The sequence below is a fragment of the Leptinotarsa decemlineata genome, unplaced genomic scaffold (assembly GCF_025532065.1).
Source record: "Leptinotarsa decemlineata unplaced genomic scaffold, Ldec_3_MD MMD2_tig00000251_RagTag_RagTag, whole genome shotgun sequence".
Taxonomy (NCBI): domain Eukaryota; kingdom Metazoa; phylum Arthropoda; class Insecta; order Coleoptera; family Chrysomelidae; genus Leptinotarsa; species Leptinotarsa decemlineata.
Window position 1 is genome coordinate 1700266 of NW_027412547.1, and position 18714 is coordinate 1718979.

The 18714-nt window shown below is 38.1% G+C and overlaps 1 protein-coding gene across 1 annotated transcript; it reads right to left on the reverse strand.

Annotated features, from left to right (window-relative positions):
- Positions 1-587: 587 nt before the first annotated feature.
- Positions 588-14018, reverse strand: LOC111508986 (uncharacterized). The gene is made up of 10 exons (XM_074173395.1): positions 14013-14018; positions 13182-13440; positions 9882-10118; positions 9628-9824; positions 6254-6662; positions 5783-6123; positions 5276-5498; positions 3889-4301; positions 3508-3809; positions 588-1471 (listed from the first exon to the last, which is right to left on the reverse strand). Exons 1-10 carry the CDS (start codon positions 14016-14018, stop codon positions 802-804), a joined length of 3057 nt encoding a protein of 1018 aa, XP_074029496.1. The 3' UTR covers positions 588-801.
- Positions 14019-18714: the final 4696 nt, after the last annotated feature.

Below are 18714 nucleotides of genomic sequence, written 5' to 3' on the forward strand. Positions count from 1 at the left end.
CTTCCTTTCATATAATGGACAAGTAGAAAACCATAAAACTTCTTCACATAAATATGATCTCCCTTTGAAATCCCCATTTCAATTTTGACTCATTCAACGTATTTTTATTTTGACACTCGATATGAATATTTTTAAATTTCCAAAATTTTGTGTATACCAGACACACTTATAATCACCTAAAATTTTCTTCATGTTTGTATGAATCTGGTCAAAAGTTTCAAATGAAATGAAATTCTATAAATTAGTTTACCTAATCTTCTAAATTGATTTTAGTCGACTCCTGATTTCTATGATTCAAGTGGGTTTGGAAAAAAAAAAGTTAACACATGTAAATCTTTTATTCTTTTTAAGTAAAAGAAGAAAATGAGTCACATATATCACTGAAGTTCCAATTACAAACTAAAATCACTTATAAAAGTACAAAATCCAATAAATAACTTAACTAAATAAATTAAAGAGATTTGAAATGCTCAAGTGTCCAATTTGTTTTTAATCAGCCACTGAACATTTCTAAAATAGAAAGAAATATCCAATATTTTACAAGAATCAGTCATAATTCTGATAATTGAATAAGGTACAAGGTCAGGTGTCAATAAAACAGATTTGGTATATTTATCTGAAGATCTGAAAAAAAAATTGCATTATATAAGTCCTAAATATTTTTGGCTCTGATTCACAGAAATGAACTGAAGTCAGGACGAATATTATAAATCCTGTTCTTATGAAACTGTGGGGGCAGGTTTTCATTCATCCGCCACATTAGAGTCATCAAGGGTGAAATGTTAGCAAGCCATCTAGAACTCACTGTTCCTTGTCTTTAATGTTTGGAAAGAAAGCCTCGATAGGCAATATAGGATCATCGGTCGAAATGGTGAAGTAGTTGGGAACCCTCCTACTATTAGGCGAGACAGACTTGAATAACCCAGGAGTATCGTACTCGCTCTTGAAAGAGGAGGTAAGGTCCGACACCCTTTGAGAATAGTCATCATCGTTAATGACAGCCTCTACTGTTGGCGGCACCACCTCTCCCGTAGCTTCCACGATGTTCATGGTATCTGAGTGAAATTCTGTAACAGTTTCTGCTGGCAAGCTTTCCTCTTCAGGTTTTGTTGTCGGTGTAGTAACTGCTTCAGTCGGTTCCTCACTAGTCATAATGGTTTCTTCGGTATCGGCTGGTTTGCTGAAGAGCTTCGTTTTCATCGAGACCAGGCCCTTTCTTCTGGTTGAAAACAGGTTAGACTTTATTCTAGTAGAGTTGGTGTATCGCCCGAATGGTCTCAGTCTTGTTTTCATCGATTTGATACTAGATTCAGTGATAGCATCTACACTTTCTGTAGTGGTAGTACTATGTCTCGGGTCTTTGGGTTTGAATTTTCTTCTTTGCATTTGGTCAGTATTTGTTTCCTCTTCGTAATTAACGGGCGGGGGAGAAGTGTTGAGAGGAGGTCTCGTTTTGAATCTGTTCGGGAATCTGAAATCAAAAGACAGTATTGACAATTAGTTGTCAGATGTATGAGCAAAGTGAAATTGTTTTCAACTGTGTGGAAATTCATGTTTATCTCTTTCCCAATCAGAAAATTCAAATGCAAATATAAAAGTTATATCTATAATAGTCATTAAGCACTTTTTTGCTTATTGGACAAATCAATGATGTATAAAGTAACAGATCAATTTGATTTTTCAATGGAATGTATCAAAAATTACCACAGCAGCAGCCGGTACTGGTCAATAGAAGTTGGATTCTGATCCATCAAATCAAATCAAAATATTCTTTATTTTCCGAAGATGTGCATCTTATTGACGTAGTCTAAGAAATACAATGTAAATATAGAAAAAGTACTAAAAAAAGTATACCTAAATGTAGATATAAAAAAGTTCCAAAAATGTTTAAATGCAAATATAAAAAAAAGTTCTGAAAATGTATAGATAAAACACCACCACGTATATAGTGATAGTACAAAGTTGCTGATTTATTGTTTAAAGGATTCGCTGAAATACTCTTCTAAACTATAATAGCGTCTATCAACAAGTAGGTTCTTCACTGCCTTTTTGAAATGAATGTTGCTTAGATTTGCAGATCTTATTTCTAATGGGAAATGATTGAACAACTTACCACCATTATAGTAATGGAATACTTGATCAAATTCGAAGTTGAGATGGGAAGTCTAAATGTATACTTGCTATTACGAATAGCATAAGGAGTAGAAGCAAAGTTGAACTTCGATTTATGTTTATAAATAAGGCAAACCATCTCTGAGATAAAAAATGCGATGACTGTTAAAACTTTATTGGCAGTGAACAAGTTCCTGCACGATTCTCTGTGTTTGACTTTAGGTACACATACATCTTAGCGCCCTCTTTTATAATATCAATACAGGAGAGAGAAGGGATGAGTTGTATGCTCTCCAGAAAGGTATTCCATGGCGTAGTCGAGATTCAATAAGTGCATGGTAAACGGTCTTTGCGATATAAAAACCAAAATCATTTGAAACCACTCTAACTGCATAACATCCGGAGGAGCGTCTATTGAAATTTCATCAAGCGTTTTGTATGCATTAAAAGAAAGTAAATTTGCATAGTACCAGCTCTTCACCTTTAAGTCGGATGATAATATTTTATTTAGTTCCACTGAGTTTTCTTTTCTTTTCACAATATTGTAGTATCATCCGCGAATAGAGTGAAACTACCAGATATGTCAATCATAAAGATGTCATTCATATATAACAGAAATAGAATAGGGCCTAACACAGAACCCTGTGGTACACCAGATTCAATGGCACTGTTCTCCGAGAGTTCCGTTGTCCTCACACCATTTGACTCCGACCTGAAAGGTACGATTCAAACCAAGTGTTCGTTACAACCTCTGCATCCATATTTATGAAGTTTTTTTAGTAAAATTTTATGATTGAAGCAATCAAACGCCTTTGAAATATTGCAAAAAATTGCGGCGGCTACTTCAACAGCATTCCATTCAGAGTAAATTTCATATAAAAAAGAGAAGATAGCATCATTTGTATCTTTTTTCGCCTGAAACCCAAACTGGTTTTTTCCTTATAATACATCAGTGCAGTTTTAAGAATTCATCTAAACGTACTTTAACTAATTTCTTAATTTATTTTTGCTAAAGTCGGTATTGAGGTAATAGGACGCAGATTGGAGGATTATGTGAATCACCACCTTTATATAGTGGAATGACAACGGACGTCTTCAGGGAAGAAGGAAATGAGCCAGTTCTGAATGAGGTATTAATAAGGCGACTAAAGTTTCTAGAGCATTGAGTGGTAAATTCAGAGGAATCTTAACGGAAATATCAACATATCCGGCCGTGTTTTTGTTTTAATGTCATGAAGTGTTTTGAACAGTTCGTTAAGGTCAGTGTCATTTAAAATAGAAATGTCATGAATTTGGAGCTTAACATTTGTTGCAATACAGGTAGATTTAAAGCAGACGGAATGTATAATGGAAAGAAGATACAATAATGTGAAATACACCAAATTATTATTTTACCTCACTCTTGTAACCTCTGAAGTAGTTTTAACAAAATCTGTTGTCGTAGATGGTGTTGTCGAAGTATACTGATTCAATCTTTGGCGATATTCCTTCACACTGAATCGTGGTCTATTTGAGGAGTGATACTTGATTGGTCGAGTTCTAGTCTTGACTGACTTTGTAGTCGGGGCTTCGGTGGTAGTTGTGGTTGTCGAAGGGGTAGTAGTTGGCAAAGTTGTCTGTACATATTCATTTTCGTGTTGTTCCGAAGCACCAGAAGAGGAGGCATAGTCTATTTCATTTTCGGGTAAGTTGATCTCCTGAAATATGGAACGGTGTTAAAGTACAATTTTATTGGAAATGATGACAATAATGAATTATCATTTAAGCAAATCATACCATAATAGATATTTCCGTAGTTGAACTACCAACTTCCTCAACTCTGCCATACTGATCTTCCTTCTCCGTCACTTCCTCAATCATCACTCTCCCGCCCTGTTGTTCATATGTTTCTCTAGATGATGGAGTAGTTTCATACCTGACTCTGCTTTCTTCTTGGTACTGACTGCCTATTTGTTGCCTCACTGAAGGTTCGTACTCGAATCGATATGGCTTCAAAGTAGTTGCTTCCTCTTCCATGTTGGGCTCGTTGCTCTCCCCAGTTTCTTCAGCGGGTGCCGACATATCTTCAGGTACCAGAGGCTGGTCTTCATCTGCTATCTTATGATTCACTGGCATTTCTGTAGTGGTTCGAATTCTTTTACGATGATGAGAAGATGGGGGTTCATTAGAGTCCTTGGTCCCTACAGGAACTTAGAAAACAAATGAATTAGAGGAAATGAAGTGTATCCTGCGAAAATCTTAACGTTATTTCAAATGCGGCTCAAAATTGTACCAATAGGAGTACTCATGGACTTATTAGGATTCTGTTTCCGGAACTGATCTATCCAGCTGGAGATACGGAACTGTATACCTTTCTGCAGCATCTCAACAATTTGTGACATTCTACACTAACTATGGAAAAGAAGGCCAACAATGAATTGCCGTTCATACATGTGATACTGAAGAGGGCAGACAATAAGTATCAAAAACCTGTGTAGAGAGAATCTTGGATTCGTAGTACTGCCCCGAGTGGGGTGGAGTGGGGGGAGTGAGGTCAGACTCTTACTATTCCAGCATTCAGTCTCTGTAATATGAAAAAAAGTTTCGACAAGGAACTGGGAAAGATCTCTCTTCAAAAAGCTGGTAGAAGAGACTTTCTCCAGAAAACAGGGAAAGAAGTCAGCAAAATACTGCCGGAGAGGATAAGAAGAATTGGGCAGGTGCAGGTTCTAATGAACCTGCACCGGATCCGAATTAACACTAATACCAAGCTACTGAACGTAGACGAAGATTACAAGAATTGCATTTACCGGACATCAAGTGGTCCGAAGCTCAAATCCAAAGGGAGAAATATTGGTTTGAAAGGAAGTTCAAAGACACTGCATACATATTGAACAACATGTTGTTTACTCTACAAACTGGAAACCTCTAATGGAGCGGGAAAATGACGGGGCACTGATTTGGAAAACCGAGAGGAGAATATAAGAGCGTTCGACCAATACATAATTTCGTAGTATCGAAAATAGAGCGGTTATAACTCGAGGGGAAAGTTAGATATCAACAATCGAAACGTCGCACAGTAGTTCAGTTTGACATCTTGAGAATCGAGAAGAGAGTTGCAGAATGTGAGAGCAGTGATTGTATTGGATATGAAAGAGAAGTTAAAATTTTGGGAGAGACTCACCCCTCTGCCTGTATCGATGTCTTCCCCTAATCCTCTTCTCCTCCTCTTCGTCATTTGTCCTGGAAGGAGGAGTGGTCCTGTACCTTACAGGCTTCCTTTTCTCCCTATCGTCCATCCCGATAGGTGGCGAAGTGGTTCTATATCGCACAGGTTTCCTTTCTTCCCTCTCCTCATTCTCTTTAGGAGGTGGAGTGGTCCTGTACCTCGGGGCCTTTCTTCGCTTTCATAACTACCACTACCAGTTGTCCCCGTCCTTATTGTATTCGGTCTTGGTCTTTGTCGTCTGTAGGGCCGTTCTGTTTCTTCCGAATAAGTCGGTTCAAAGTTGTTTTGTTTTCTGAAATTGAAATCATCTGTCGTGGTAGGTTCTTCAGTTGTCGTGGTAGTAGCAACAGTTGTACTAGGTCTTCTAGGTTGAGGCCTTCTTCTTTTCTTAGGTCTCTGTGTGGTGTAATTTCGTTTGATAACTCCGCATTTCCCCCCATTGCTGTCGGAGTATCTGTCTCACTTTCTGATATGAATTCTGGTTTCCCCAAAATGGGATAATGAGTGGAAACTTCTTTCAGATCGAAGAACAAAGGGTTTTTCGTCAAAGCTTCTCCCTTGTACTTGTTTATCTTTGTGCTGACTTGAGAAAAACACCGTAGATGCTTCGCTCTGAGTGGCCGACGTTGGTAAAGCACCTGGGGGTCTGTAGGGGGTCGGCAAAAAAGGTGGGAGGCTTAATTCCACTAGTGGTTCTGGAATGAGGGGTCTAGCTGGTCCGGTAGGTTTCCTCACCTTGTGTGGGACTTCTTGGGTCTGTTGGAATTTGAAACTGTACGGGTTGGGATTGTCTACCCATTTTCCTGAAAGGAAAGTTTGAAAAATCATTATATTTTATTCATTCATTCATATGTATGCTACAATTCTAGAAAATGATAGTTCATATTACTTGATAGTGTAAATTGTTGTACTAATATTCAGGATATTTCTTACCTTCAGTTACCTCATACGTCTGCAACTTAGGAACCTGAGCAGGTGTGCTGACAGTGTGGAAGTAGTCGACATAATCTTGCTGTTGAGGATGGAACCTAGCCGGAACATTATTGTGAAACACTTTCAACTGTTCCTTAGTCACCTCCACGTTCACGGGTTGTTCGGAGTGCGCGAACTGATTTTGTAACTGCAGGGGCTGTCCAAAGGGAAAAGAGAGCTGGACCAGGTTATCTTGTGGTGATTTACCCCCGAATTGCTGTAGACCCACATCGTGGAACTCCAGTACCGGTTCCGAAACGGTGGCTACGTTGTCTTTGAATTTGGCAGGGAGTTTTGGAGCCTTCAGCTTTTCTTTTTCTATTAGGAACCTAGATGGCGGTGGTGGTACGAGGTTCCTGGTGTAGTCGTCCTATTAATTTGCAAAGTGTCAAACGATAAAAACGATTGCTAATAAGAACAGTGGTTTGCAGTTGATGTTAACACTGAATAAATTGTTTGGCTTCTCACATCTTTTATGAATTACCAATGACAACTACTCCAAAAATATATGGGATCAACAGAAAATATAAACTTCAAAGATGAAAAAGTTCCACCGGTGTTTTGTTTCAAAATCAATGAAAAAACTTTTTTTCCTTACCTTTCACTGTAAGTGAACAACCAGGTTATTTTATTGTGTCACATTGTGTTTGCATATCTCTTGCTGAATCTTGTTTGAACGGCTTTTAAATAAATTTAGAAACTTGCAGGCCGCTATGGATAGATATTCAGGAAATTCTTTCAGACTGAGTAGTAGAAAGGACAAAATTTATTGAGAGTCAAAAGCTTCTGTTATTCTAGAACGGAACCATCTCATATATTTCAACACTTTTTCAGAAGATGTGATAATATGGCAATCATAGGTTGATTTGTTGAAGTAATTGATTGAACTTGATTTCAACTCAAAAAATTGCGGGAGTTAGCAGTAGAATTCCAATGAAACTATATGTATAATATATAAATGTATTATAATGTGTTAAATCGATCGGACTTAACATGTCCTAGTTGTGTGATTTTGAGTGGACTGGAGGAACATCAAATGAAAGATGATCCATCGACCGTAATTATTATCTATTATACAAAATAGATTACTAATCGGATATACAGGGTGTTTATTAAACATGCGGCAACAAATTAAGGGACTATTCCTTGGACTATTCTAAGGATAATTTGTTCTTCGCTAATTTTTGATAGGGCGCTTTGTATTAAAGATACGTGGCGAACAAGAATTTCGACAATTTTGGTAATTTTAAAATTTATAACGTAGCAGAAATAAAAGTATGGCGTAATACACTGGACCTATAGGGACGTTTCACTGGCTATCAGACCATTACATCGAGACCAATATGTATACAGGTCAGGTATGTCAACAGAAACGGCTCTATGACGGGAACAGGGTAACAGAAAAAGTAGAATATACTTACAAACACAAGGAAGTACTTCTAGCTGCTTTCTTGGACATTGAAGGCGCATTTGATATTACGTTGTTAGAATCAATCATCCAGCGTCGAGGAGAAGAGGGATCGACAAGACAAGCTGTAGGTGGATAGCCTGCATGCTTAGGGAAGATTGGTATATACAACCATTATGGGGGAGAAATTCGTGGCACGGGTAGCAAGGGGCTGTTCTCAGGAGGGGTTCTATTCCCTCTGCTATAGAATCTTGTAATGGACGAGCTATTATGTCTCTTGGACCACAATGGGTATAAAGCACTGGCTATGCAGACGACTTAGTCATCTTAATCCAGGGTTAATACAAAAATGTAGTGAAGGGATGCATGCAGCATCCCTTCACTACATTATACACTACACTTACATCACTACATCATTCACTACATTATACACTTATATCACTACATTATAACAAGATGAACCGAAGAAGAAGGGCTTAACATAAGCCCATCCAAACCAACCATACTAGCATTCAACAAGAGGACGAAAATGGAGGGTCTCGGACCTCTGAAACTTCGAGGTGAAGAAATAAAAGTGTGGGGGCGGTTAAATATCTGAGAGTAATTCTAGATTCCAAAGTGAACTGGAACCAACACTTGGACAGGATAAAAAGGAAAGCGGAGGTAGCACCGATGCTCGCCGGACGCACCTATAGAAAAAACATGGGGGCTAAAACCAGACATAGTATATTAGCTATACATGTTGGTGGTTAAACCCATGATAACATACGCATCTCTGGTCTAGTGGCCAAAGATGAAGCAGGCGACCGCTATCAACAAACTAGGCAAGGTGCAAAGATTTGCATATTTGGAAATGATGGAAGCAATGAGAACTACCCCAAGAGCTGCATTGGAGACGCTCCTGAATCTACCTCCTTTACACTTTGTCATAATGGAGGAGGCCAGGATGGGCCAATTCAGACTGGAAAACGCATCGAACTACAAAATCGGACCGAACAGAAATTTCGGAGCATGTGGAGGAGCACATATTGAATATGTGCATGGACCACATGTGACACCGAAGTACACCTTTAACACAAATTTCACGGCCAAAATCATAAGCTGTGAGGAGTGGAAGACCATTAGTCATTCTGAAAACATGTTTGGAAAAATCACCTAGTATACAGATGGATCGAAGACCGAACATGGAACGGGAGCTGGAATATACCGAGCGGATAGAAATTTAAACTGCAGTTATCCGCTAGGACTATACACATTCGTCCTTCACGCGGAAGTGTATGCCATTTTGCAGTGTGCAAGGCTTATTAAATTGATACCTCAAAGAAATAATGAGCGGATCAATATTTTAACAGACAGGAAGAGCGCACTAGGGGCTCTGACAAACCCGAAGGTGACATCAAAACGGCTCTGGGAATGCCATGAAGAACTCAATGAACTTGCAAACAGGAACAAATTAACTTTGTACTGGGTGCCACGGCATTCAAAAATCACAGGTAATAATAAAGCTGATGAATGCGCTAGAAACGGATCATCAACTTCATAAATACGTCCTGAACCAGCTCTGGGGGTACCAAAATCATTGGTACAAAACCAGATTGGACATGGACCAATAAGAAGCACACAGAGTACTGAACAAAAGTACCTGGCAACAGGCTGACATGCTTTTTATTCATGGACTTCCTGATGGCCATTTATTGGAAGCTAGGCGGAAGATAAAACTAAACAAGTTTGATCTTCCTCTTGAAGATGGTCGCTTGGTGATAGAAAGACACGTCGAGGTGTTGAAATGACGATTTGGTGTCGGGAAAAACTCCAGTAATATTCATCACTACGCCAAAAGTCCCAAACAGTGGATCACAAGTTTACAATAGTTGTTATCTTCATAATAGTTGCCATAACAAATATTTGATGAGGAGTACGAGCCTACCTTCAGTTTCTGGAAGAAAACCGGATGACTCTTAATTTGCTCGAATGCGTTATCGTTTGTAGGCGGATGCGGGAACCTGTTGACTTCAATATGCGAATTAGGCTGATTGACGGTGAAATGATTTCCAGCTAGTTTCAAACCTTGAGTCTCCCGCGTCTTCACATTGCTTAGACCTTGCTTGTGGAAAGGAAGATTAACTGGAAAAATTCACAAATTCAATGCAACCATGAATTTCTAACCTAATTATACTGTACCAGTTGTCGGTGGATGTACATAAACTTCATTCCTATTGCTATGTGCCCCCAGAGGCCCTCTCAAAGGTTTCCTATTGGGGGGTGTAGCATACTGGACTGGAGGTTTCACGGGATGTTTCCTGAATCCGAATTGAGATGGCCTCCCTTGAGTGACAGCTCCCACAGGCACTTGTTGCCCGTGTTGAATCGGTGGAAGGGTGTGGTAACCAGGTGAAGTGATTTTGGTGTGCGGGGTATTTTACCACCTGAAGAATATTCGTTAGGCAATGAATTTATTCATGGAAAAAAATTATATACAAACACTTTGGGGCAATACCATTCAGTTCTAGCTCTGTAATTTGTTACCAATAGGGAATTGGGACAGAAACAATAAATAACATCAGATTTGACCAGGGAGAAATTACTTATTGAGTGGACGTAACTCCAAAATCCAGAATCTCAACGAAAAAACAAAAATGTAAACTCCCATGCCGGAATAAAAATATGTCTACCTACCTCAAACGTTCATACTGAAGCAGGGCCTTGAAAAGTTTGAATTGGTCTTGAACAAATATTTGAGGTGATTTCTGTTGCAAAAAATTGATATTCAGAGAGTTGAAGATGAAAATTAAAAATACAAAGGCTGCAACAGCCATCTATGCCGGGGATTTGAACTGGGCATAGATATCGCCCTTCTGCTGGAACCTTGACTCAACACCAATATAGTAGCAAGGCCTCAAAACCTAAACAATCGAAGTAATCTAGGACAAGGTTGTTATAAGGCCATGCGTGTGCATACGCGTGCATACATTATCTGTATTCATAGAGGTGTGTCCGCTATCCCCATATTATGGAGGTGTTTCCTTAGTTGATTTTCCTCGTCATCGCCATCTTCGGCGCCACCTGCAAGCTGGTAGCCGCTTACTTGGCTAAAGAGTCGGCAATGTGATTACCCTTTATTCCTATCGTGCCCTTTAACCCCACCTCAGGATAATGTTATTATCTATCGAGACTTGGTGGCACTCTAGTACTAGCACTGAGGTAACACGTAGTCTGTGCAATGCTAATAGGGCTTGTCTGCTATCAGTGCAAATTGTTATGCTTTTGCCAGAAATTCCTTTCCTGGTTATTTCTTTTGTGGTGATTGAGATACCAGCCAGTTCTGTTTGAACCACGCTGGTATTTTTTTCCATTCCACACTTGATCCTTAGGCTTAGTGATCTGGAGTACACTCCACATCCTCAGCCTTCTTTGGTTTTTGAGCCGTCTGTATATATGCGTATTGCATTTGTAGCATCGGACTCTGTGTTCTGTTTCATTTGTATTTTGTAGGATTCATCTGGTTGCCTGCAGCAGGGGTTGCGCAGTAAGCGCTTCTCGCCATAGGCTCAGCCTCAATTGACCCATTCCTACTTCGAGGTTTACACCAGCCGTGCGCAATCGTAACATGACCTTTAACGCAACCTCCTTAACGTACAGGTCCAGAGGGATCAGACCAGTAAATAATTCCATTGTCTGTCTTGGTTGGTGTTGTTCTCATGACTCCTGTGATGTTTAAAAAAGCTAATCGCTGTATTTGATATACTTTTTGGATGACAGTTGCTTGTAGAACTTTCGGTCCCCATGCAATGGCTCCGTACGTTAACCTAGGTCTTATTATTGCAGTGTAGATCCAGGTGACCATACGGGGTGAAAGACCCCATGCGCGTCCCACTGTCCTCCGGCTTTGTTCATAAGCCACATATGCTCTTTTTGCTCTACTCTGTAGGTGAGAGTTCCCTGTTAGTTTTCTGTTGAGGATAGTACCAAGGTATTTTACCTCTTCAGAGAAGTTTAATTTGCTTTAGAAGAATTCGGAAGGTTTTCAGCCCGATAAACTTGAAAAGGACTGTCTCAGTCTTCTTGGGATTGATCAACAGTGAGTTTTCCTTACACCATGTTTGAGCCCATCCTGCACTCTATCGCACAGTGTGTTCACAAATTTGCCGGTCTGCAAGATAACTATGTCATCTGCATATGCAATTGTGTAGAATTCATTATTGTTGAGGTGATTAAGTAGAGTACCCAGTGCATACATCATAGTAACAGGGTGAATTGTATTGAATATGGGGGAGCATCGATATCAATGTCGGGAGTAGCGGTATTAGTTATAGTGAATGAAGCTGAAGAACCAACCTTTGTTATTGCTGATCTTAGATCTGACCCTAAGTACGAGCAGGGTAAGCGATTAGACCAAACATTATAGAGAAAAAACCGTTGGATTGAATCATTAGCTCGAAAAGTTGAGAATCGAGATGCGAAGGTTGTTTAATGAATTCAAAGGAAAACAAGACTAGGACACGTATAAAATAAATCCAAGGCAGTACAACAAAGAAATCCAGTAGGCGACAACGAGACTCATGGTTCTGTGCACAGGTGGAAGAAACATCAATTTGCGCAATAATCCAATAATCCACCGTCTACTTGCCAAGTATAATAGTACTACCAGTCCTCAAAAAAAAAAAAGACGAAACCAACACTTAGTTGAAGGATGAAAGTCTGAGTCTATTAGTGTCAGCCCGTTTCTCAGTAACATCTGAACTCGACGCTCACCCCAGAAAGGTGTAGAAGTTTCACAGTAGGAGATTGAGATTTAGCCACTGAAACCACGAGAGTTTGTCACGGTTTCAAAATCGCTACCCCAAAGATCTGTGAAATGCTTCAATTTTCAGTAAACCCCCAGTAGATTTCATAATGAAGAAAGAAAACGTCGTTTATTTAGAATATAACAAAAACATTTCATTTCGTTTTATGATGTAGTATGACCCTGTATATGCCAGGAAGTAAAACGAGTCTTTCTATCTTTGCTGAAATCGGCAATTCAATAATATAAAATCTTTCCATTCACAAAGTTTATTTGTAAGATATCGTTTGTTTCCAAACAGTGCATCTGTTTTTTATATCATTTTATTCCAATGGACATTTTGGGACTTCAGAAAAAAACGTCTCTTCCTTCTTTTTTTTTGGTTTTGGATCAGACACGGGAAGAACATTGCGAATTTGCGGATTTGAAGGAATGTTTCAAAGTATTCCTGGATCGAAAATTGATTTATCTCAAGGGAGATAATCAATCTACTGTCTTAGGATGTATGTTGTAATTACTTAAAAACTTTCTAATTGAAGTCTACCTTTTCCTCGATCTTTTTTATTGGTCGGAAAAATATTTGAGATTCCTTATTCAAATTGAAAATTGAAAACACAAAAAAAAATATCAACACTTTGAAGGAGCAATGAAAATGGAAGTCGGCATTTAGGTACTACTAAAAAAAATATGTTTTCTACCTTGGTTGTGAGTGTATTGAGATCCCGCTTTGATGTTGTTGATAGAGTTGGTTGAACTATCCCTGGGCTTCCCAGTGAACTCATCAGGAGCAACAGTAGACGATACGGCAACGGGATTCTCGGATTTGACGATCTCTACTTCGTATTTTTGACTAGGATTTTTGTACTGGGAAATAGCGGAATCCAGGCTGAATGCAGGTGATGGTCTTCTCGACCCTACAATGGGTCTCCAGCCGTCGGCGGTCATTGAGATGGCCTCCTGGAAAGTTGATAATAATAATGATTCAACAAATCCTCGATGTAAATACAAGAGGCATTGTACAATGGACAACCAAGAGTCCAGAAGAGTATGACAAATATTTAACCTGTACAAAATAGTACAGGACTGAAAACTCGTTAAGAAATGGATAAGACACGTCACAAGCTCACTAGCCGAACTGTTTTTTCGATAGGGGACTTTAAAAAAAGGAAGTCAGACAGTTCCAGGAAGCTAAAACAGGTTAAAAAATATTTTGTGTTAATTTCGGAATTACCGGTATTATCTCCTCACGAAAGCCAACCGACAGAAGTCAATACTGAGGATTGACGAGGTCTTATATTTCAATGTTCAATTTACTGACACGGATATGAAATAAAGATTATAATATTGAACAACAATTGAACTCCTTCTATACTTTACCTTGATTTTCATAAACACACTTCTAACTAACAGAAATCCTCAGGGCTACTCACACAAGTCATATTCCAATGTTTCTGAAGTCAATGCTGTTTCGATGTAGTAAAAGTTACCGAGATGAATAGAAATGAGGTTAATGATGTTTTAAAACTCACCTGCATATGTTGAGCATATGTCTTCGTCCATAATTGAAGAAATATCGCTATCGTCACTGCAAAAAAAAACAAAACGTTGAATTTCACAAGCTTTTATCGAGACGCGATATCGAAATCAGAGTGATATGAAAATAAAAGTGGTAACAGATGACGCAATTTCAATTGGTAATCATCGAAGAAAGCTTTTCTACACATCTAGCTCGATCTTGAATAAAATTACTTCGATAGATTATGAAAGATAGGGTAGACTGGGTACGGTTGAAACAAAGGACTGTTGAAACAGTGTAAAAATTTAGTAAAAGGATGATCGGAGAGTGAGGGGTGCAAGAGGAAAACCAAGCGGACGACAGGTCCAAACACGAATTCATTGCCGCGCCGCTTCCCGCGTGTTTTTGTTGTGTGCAGGACGCTATATTGTTTTTTATTACTTGAAAGTGAGTATTTTTCTTCTGACATAAACGCTTATATTATCTGTTCTTTTCAAATGAATGTATTGAGTGTGTGTTTGTGATTATTATGACGCCTGTGGAATAAGAGATGATGACTATTTTTAATGTGTTACTATTACTGTCGTAAATATAAAGCATACTTTATCAAAAGCGCGATTGGGGATGATTGAAACATGTTTTGTGTTTGTGTTGAGTTTTTGTAGATGTCAAACCTTAGAGTGAGGAAGACTACCAGAGGAAGAATCAACTTGTCGAGCTATAGTACTGCATATGAGGGGGTGGAAGCTGTAAAAGCTGGAGATTCACTACGGAAAGCAACGGATAAGCATAATATAAGTCACTATTTCCTGTTGACATACATTCGAAAGCGAGATGCATTTGACAAAGATGATCCCAACACACAAGCCGTCTTTCATGAAATGGAAATTTACCTATATAACTGGAATCTTTTTACTGAGATCAATTTGTAACAGATATACCTAATCCGGAAAATACAACTGAGACAACAGATATACTTAATATAGAAAATACTATTGAGTCTGTCGTTGTTACTTTTGTTAATGAGAATCCAACTGAAGATAGAGCAACACCGTTATCGCCTTCTCTTTTACTTGAACAATTACAGTTGTTTCTCCAGACAACAGTTGAACAACAAGCTCTCTATGACCCACCAGTTGAAATAATTCATCAAGTGAACAATTATGAACTTAAAGGAACAGGTTGATATCTCTATCCTGGGTCTGCGACTGAAAACACCTGCACCGGAACCGGAAGTTGTTTTTGATCCATCTGTGAACCAACAAACTATCGGCTCTTAATATTTCCTTCTCCCGAAGAATCCAGTCCTCTCTACTCGGGAACAATACTTTATAAGGCAGTTCGTAGTTGACAGTTGAAAGCATAAAGTCAGAGGTCATTTCCAGACCTTGTTGTAACTTCCAGTGTCAACCATTAGTCTATTGCATTCTGCATTACATCGATTTGTGTAATTGGCAATGTGCACAAGTCTATATACAGTCCATCTAGTCTCTCTCTCTCCAGAAAAATATATACATATATCAGTAAGTAAATAGCTACAGTGTCAGTGACTTTGAATGGGGTTTATAATACGTTGACATAGACACGATGTTTTTTTATTACTTTTGATTCGAATTTTTTATTTTCATTTTGTTGTTGTGTTCCAAAAAAATACATAAGTGAAAAATGTGTTTTTAAATGAAAAAAAATGTTTAATTTCAAGTGTTTTTCATTTTATAAACCCTTCTTTTCGGCCATCAGAGGGCCACGCGCAATGTACCTTGCCCACATTAAATTTAGGTCTTGCGCCGCCACTGACTACTCGTATCTCCTAGTTGAAATTGCAACACCGCTAATGCTAGTCAAACTACTGAACACCATTCTACTCAAATATCAGATTTCAATAACTCAAACAGGATGCAAATGATTGCATAATAAGTACCAAACATAAATGCACTATTTCACTGCATATGCCATATTCATGGAAACGTAGCTATGAGAAATAAATTGACCAATTAAGAGAAAGGCGTACCTATTTGATCGAGAGTAGTATTTAGAGATGAATGCACTTGGTGTGCAAATATACTTTTGTGTGTCACTCTAAGTCAACACCTTTCAGCTGTTCATTATTTTCTTATTTTCTATCAGGTTGATTCTAAAGTTTCGTCCGTATTAATATCATGTGTTTTTGTAGCCCCATATCTCATATCTATTCTACTGTGTTGGGTATAAACTGATCGCTAGAGAATTTTGTATTATATGCATATTTTAATGTTTTGCCTCTTTTCAGTTTATTACTATACAGTGCTTTTCAGATAAAAGTATCCACCTTTAATAACTTTTGTAATACTGGTATTTAGGAAAAATCCAAAAACACGTCAATTTATGTTGGAAGGGGCAAGCATTATGGCTTATTTAAACTTACTGGAAAAGCCACCCCCCACACCCCTAGCATCATCCCTTTTTTTTTAAATTACTTCTCATATTTTTTATGTAAAATTTGGATACTCCTCTTTGAGCTGATTTCAAAAATGTATAATACTTGTAGGTTAAAGTGGTTAGTTTATGAGATAAACAATTTTTCTTTTAATAGCACAAATTTTACTTATTTTTTACTTTCACCTTATTTGCCTGTACTAAAATGGGTTGTACAACAGTTCAAACTCTTTTTAATCTGTTAAACTGTGCTATTTATTCTACTTCAAAAATCTAAACAACAAAAATCTCTACTTTTTATTAAAGTTTGACATTGTGAACTAGAATTTGTAGTCACTATTGATAGTGTACTTTGATACATTATTTATTTTGTTTCGCTGAAATGGTTTACTCTTTGCAAGAAAGAATTGAAATTGTAGGTTTATACTACCAAAATAATAATTGTGCAAGAGCTGCTGCTAGAATATTTAACGAATTACACGACGGAAGACATGCAACTCATAAGTATGTAATTCAACTGATGGAGAAATTTACCACAACAGGGTCTGTTTGCAATAAAGTGCATAAGCGAGAGGGACTCGTAAATAACGAAGCAATCCAAGTGGCAATTTTAGGGCAAGTCAGCTTAGAGGCTCAACAACCCAATCGTTGTCAACAATAAGTAGAGCGATCGGTGTTTCATCTTCTACAGTTTTCCGAGTTCTACATAAATTCAAGTACCACCCATACAAAGTTAAGTTGGTGCACGAGTTGAATGAAGATGATTTTGATCGTCGTCTAGAGTTTTGCGAATCAATGACGCAATTTATCAATAACAATCCACAATTGTAAAACAATATTTGCTTTTCTGATAAATGCTCATTTTCATTAAATGGCTTAGTAAATAGGCATAATTGTAGATATTGGACTGAAAGTGATCCACATATTATGCGTGAATTCCATACACAACATCCCCAAAAGTTAAACGTTTGGTGTGGTATCCTAGGTGACCACATTGTCGGACCTTTCTTCATCAACGGAAATTTAAATGGTGAATCATATCTTGAGTTACTCAGGGAAGGGGTTGACCCACGTATTACAACAATAATAGAAAATGATGATAACCTTTCCGAAGATTTACTGGTATTTCAACAAGACGGAGCTCCCCCACACTATGCTATGCCTGTCCGACAATTTTTAAACGAAACATTCCCCGCTCGTTGGATAGGTAGAAGAGGGCAGATGATGGAGTGGCCACCTAGGTCACCGGATTTAACACCCCTAGACTTCTTTTTCTGGGGGTATTTAAAAACAAAAATTTATGCTAACCAACCAGAATCTCTGGATGATTTACGAGAGAGGATAGAAAATGAATGTCGACAATTAAATCCAGCCGTATTAAGCAATGTCAGAGAGGCATTTCAAAATAGATTATACCATTGTATGGAAGTGAATGGTACTCATTTTGAACACTTATTGTAACTTCATAATAAATAGCACAGTTAAAAAGATTAAAGAGTTTGGACTGTTGTACAACCCATTTTATTACAGGCAAATAAGGTGAAAGTAAAAAATAAGTAAAATTTGTGCTATTAAAAGAAAAATTGTTCATCTCATGAACTAACCACTTTAACGTACAAGTATTATACATTTTTGAAATCAGCTCAAAGAGGAGTATCCAAGTTTTACATAAAAAATATGAGAAGTAATTTAAAAAAAAAGGGATGATGCTAGGGGTGAGGGGTGGCTTTTCCAGTAAGTTTAAATAAGCCATAATGCTTGCCCCTTCCAACATAAATTGACGTGTTTTTGGATTTTTCCTAAATACCAGTATTACAAAAGTTATTAAAGGTGGATACTTTTATCTGAAAAGCACTGTATAATGTCATTAAGCGATTTTCAGCTAATTTTTCTCTTCGAATACAAATTGAACTAAAGCGCTGCGAAACATTATAATGAGTCATTTTTTTGCTGGTATCTTTTTGGCAACACTATTTTTGACAGATCACACGTGAATCGTGTCTTGTCTCATTGTCAAACGGTCAGTTTGGTCTATAATTCAACCATGAATCGACTTTCGAATGAACAACGCTTGCAAATTATTGAATTTCATTATCAAAATCCATGCTCGGTGAAGAAAGTGCATCGTGCACTTCTTCCAATTTATGGGCAGTTTCGTCGGCCTACCGAGGAAGCTATTCGGAAGCTTGTGACTAAATTTCGAACCCAGTTTACATTATTGGAGGACCGAAGAAAATATTGCGGCTGTATCGCCAGTGTTCGTGATGACCGCGAAATGTCGATTTGCCGCCGTTCGCAGC

Excerpts from the sequence above, each read along its gene's own strand:
- LOC111508986 (XM_074173395.1), bottom strand. Across the intron at positions 6,124-6,253 it reads GACGTATGAGGTAACTGAAG|GAAAATGGGTAGACAATCCC; the intron begins GTAAGAAATATC and ends CTTTCCTTTCAG. Across the intron at positions 1,472-3,507 it reads TCAGAGGTTACAAGAGTGAG|ATTCCCGAACAGATTCAAAA; the intron begins GTAAAATAATAA and ends TTTTGATTTCAG.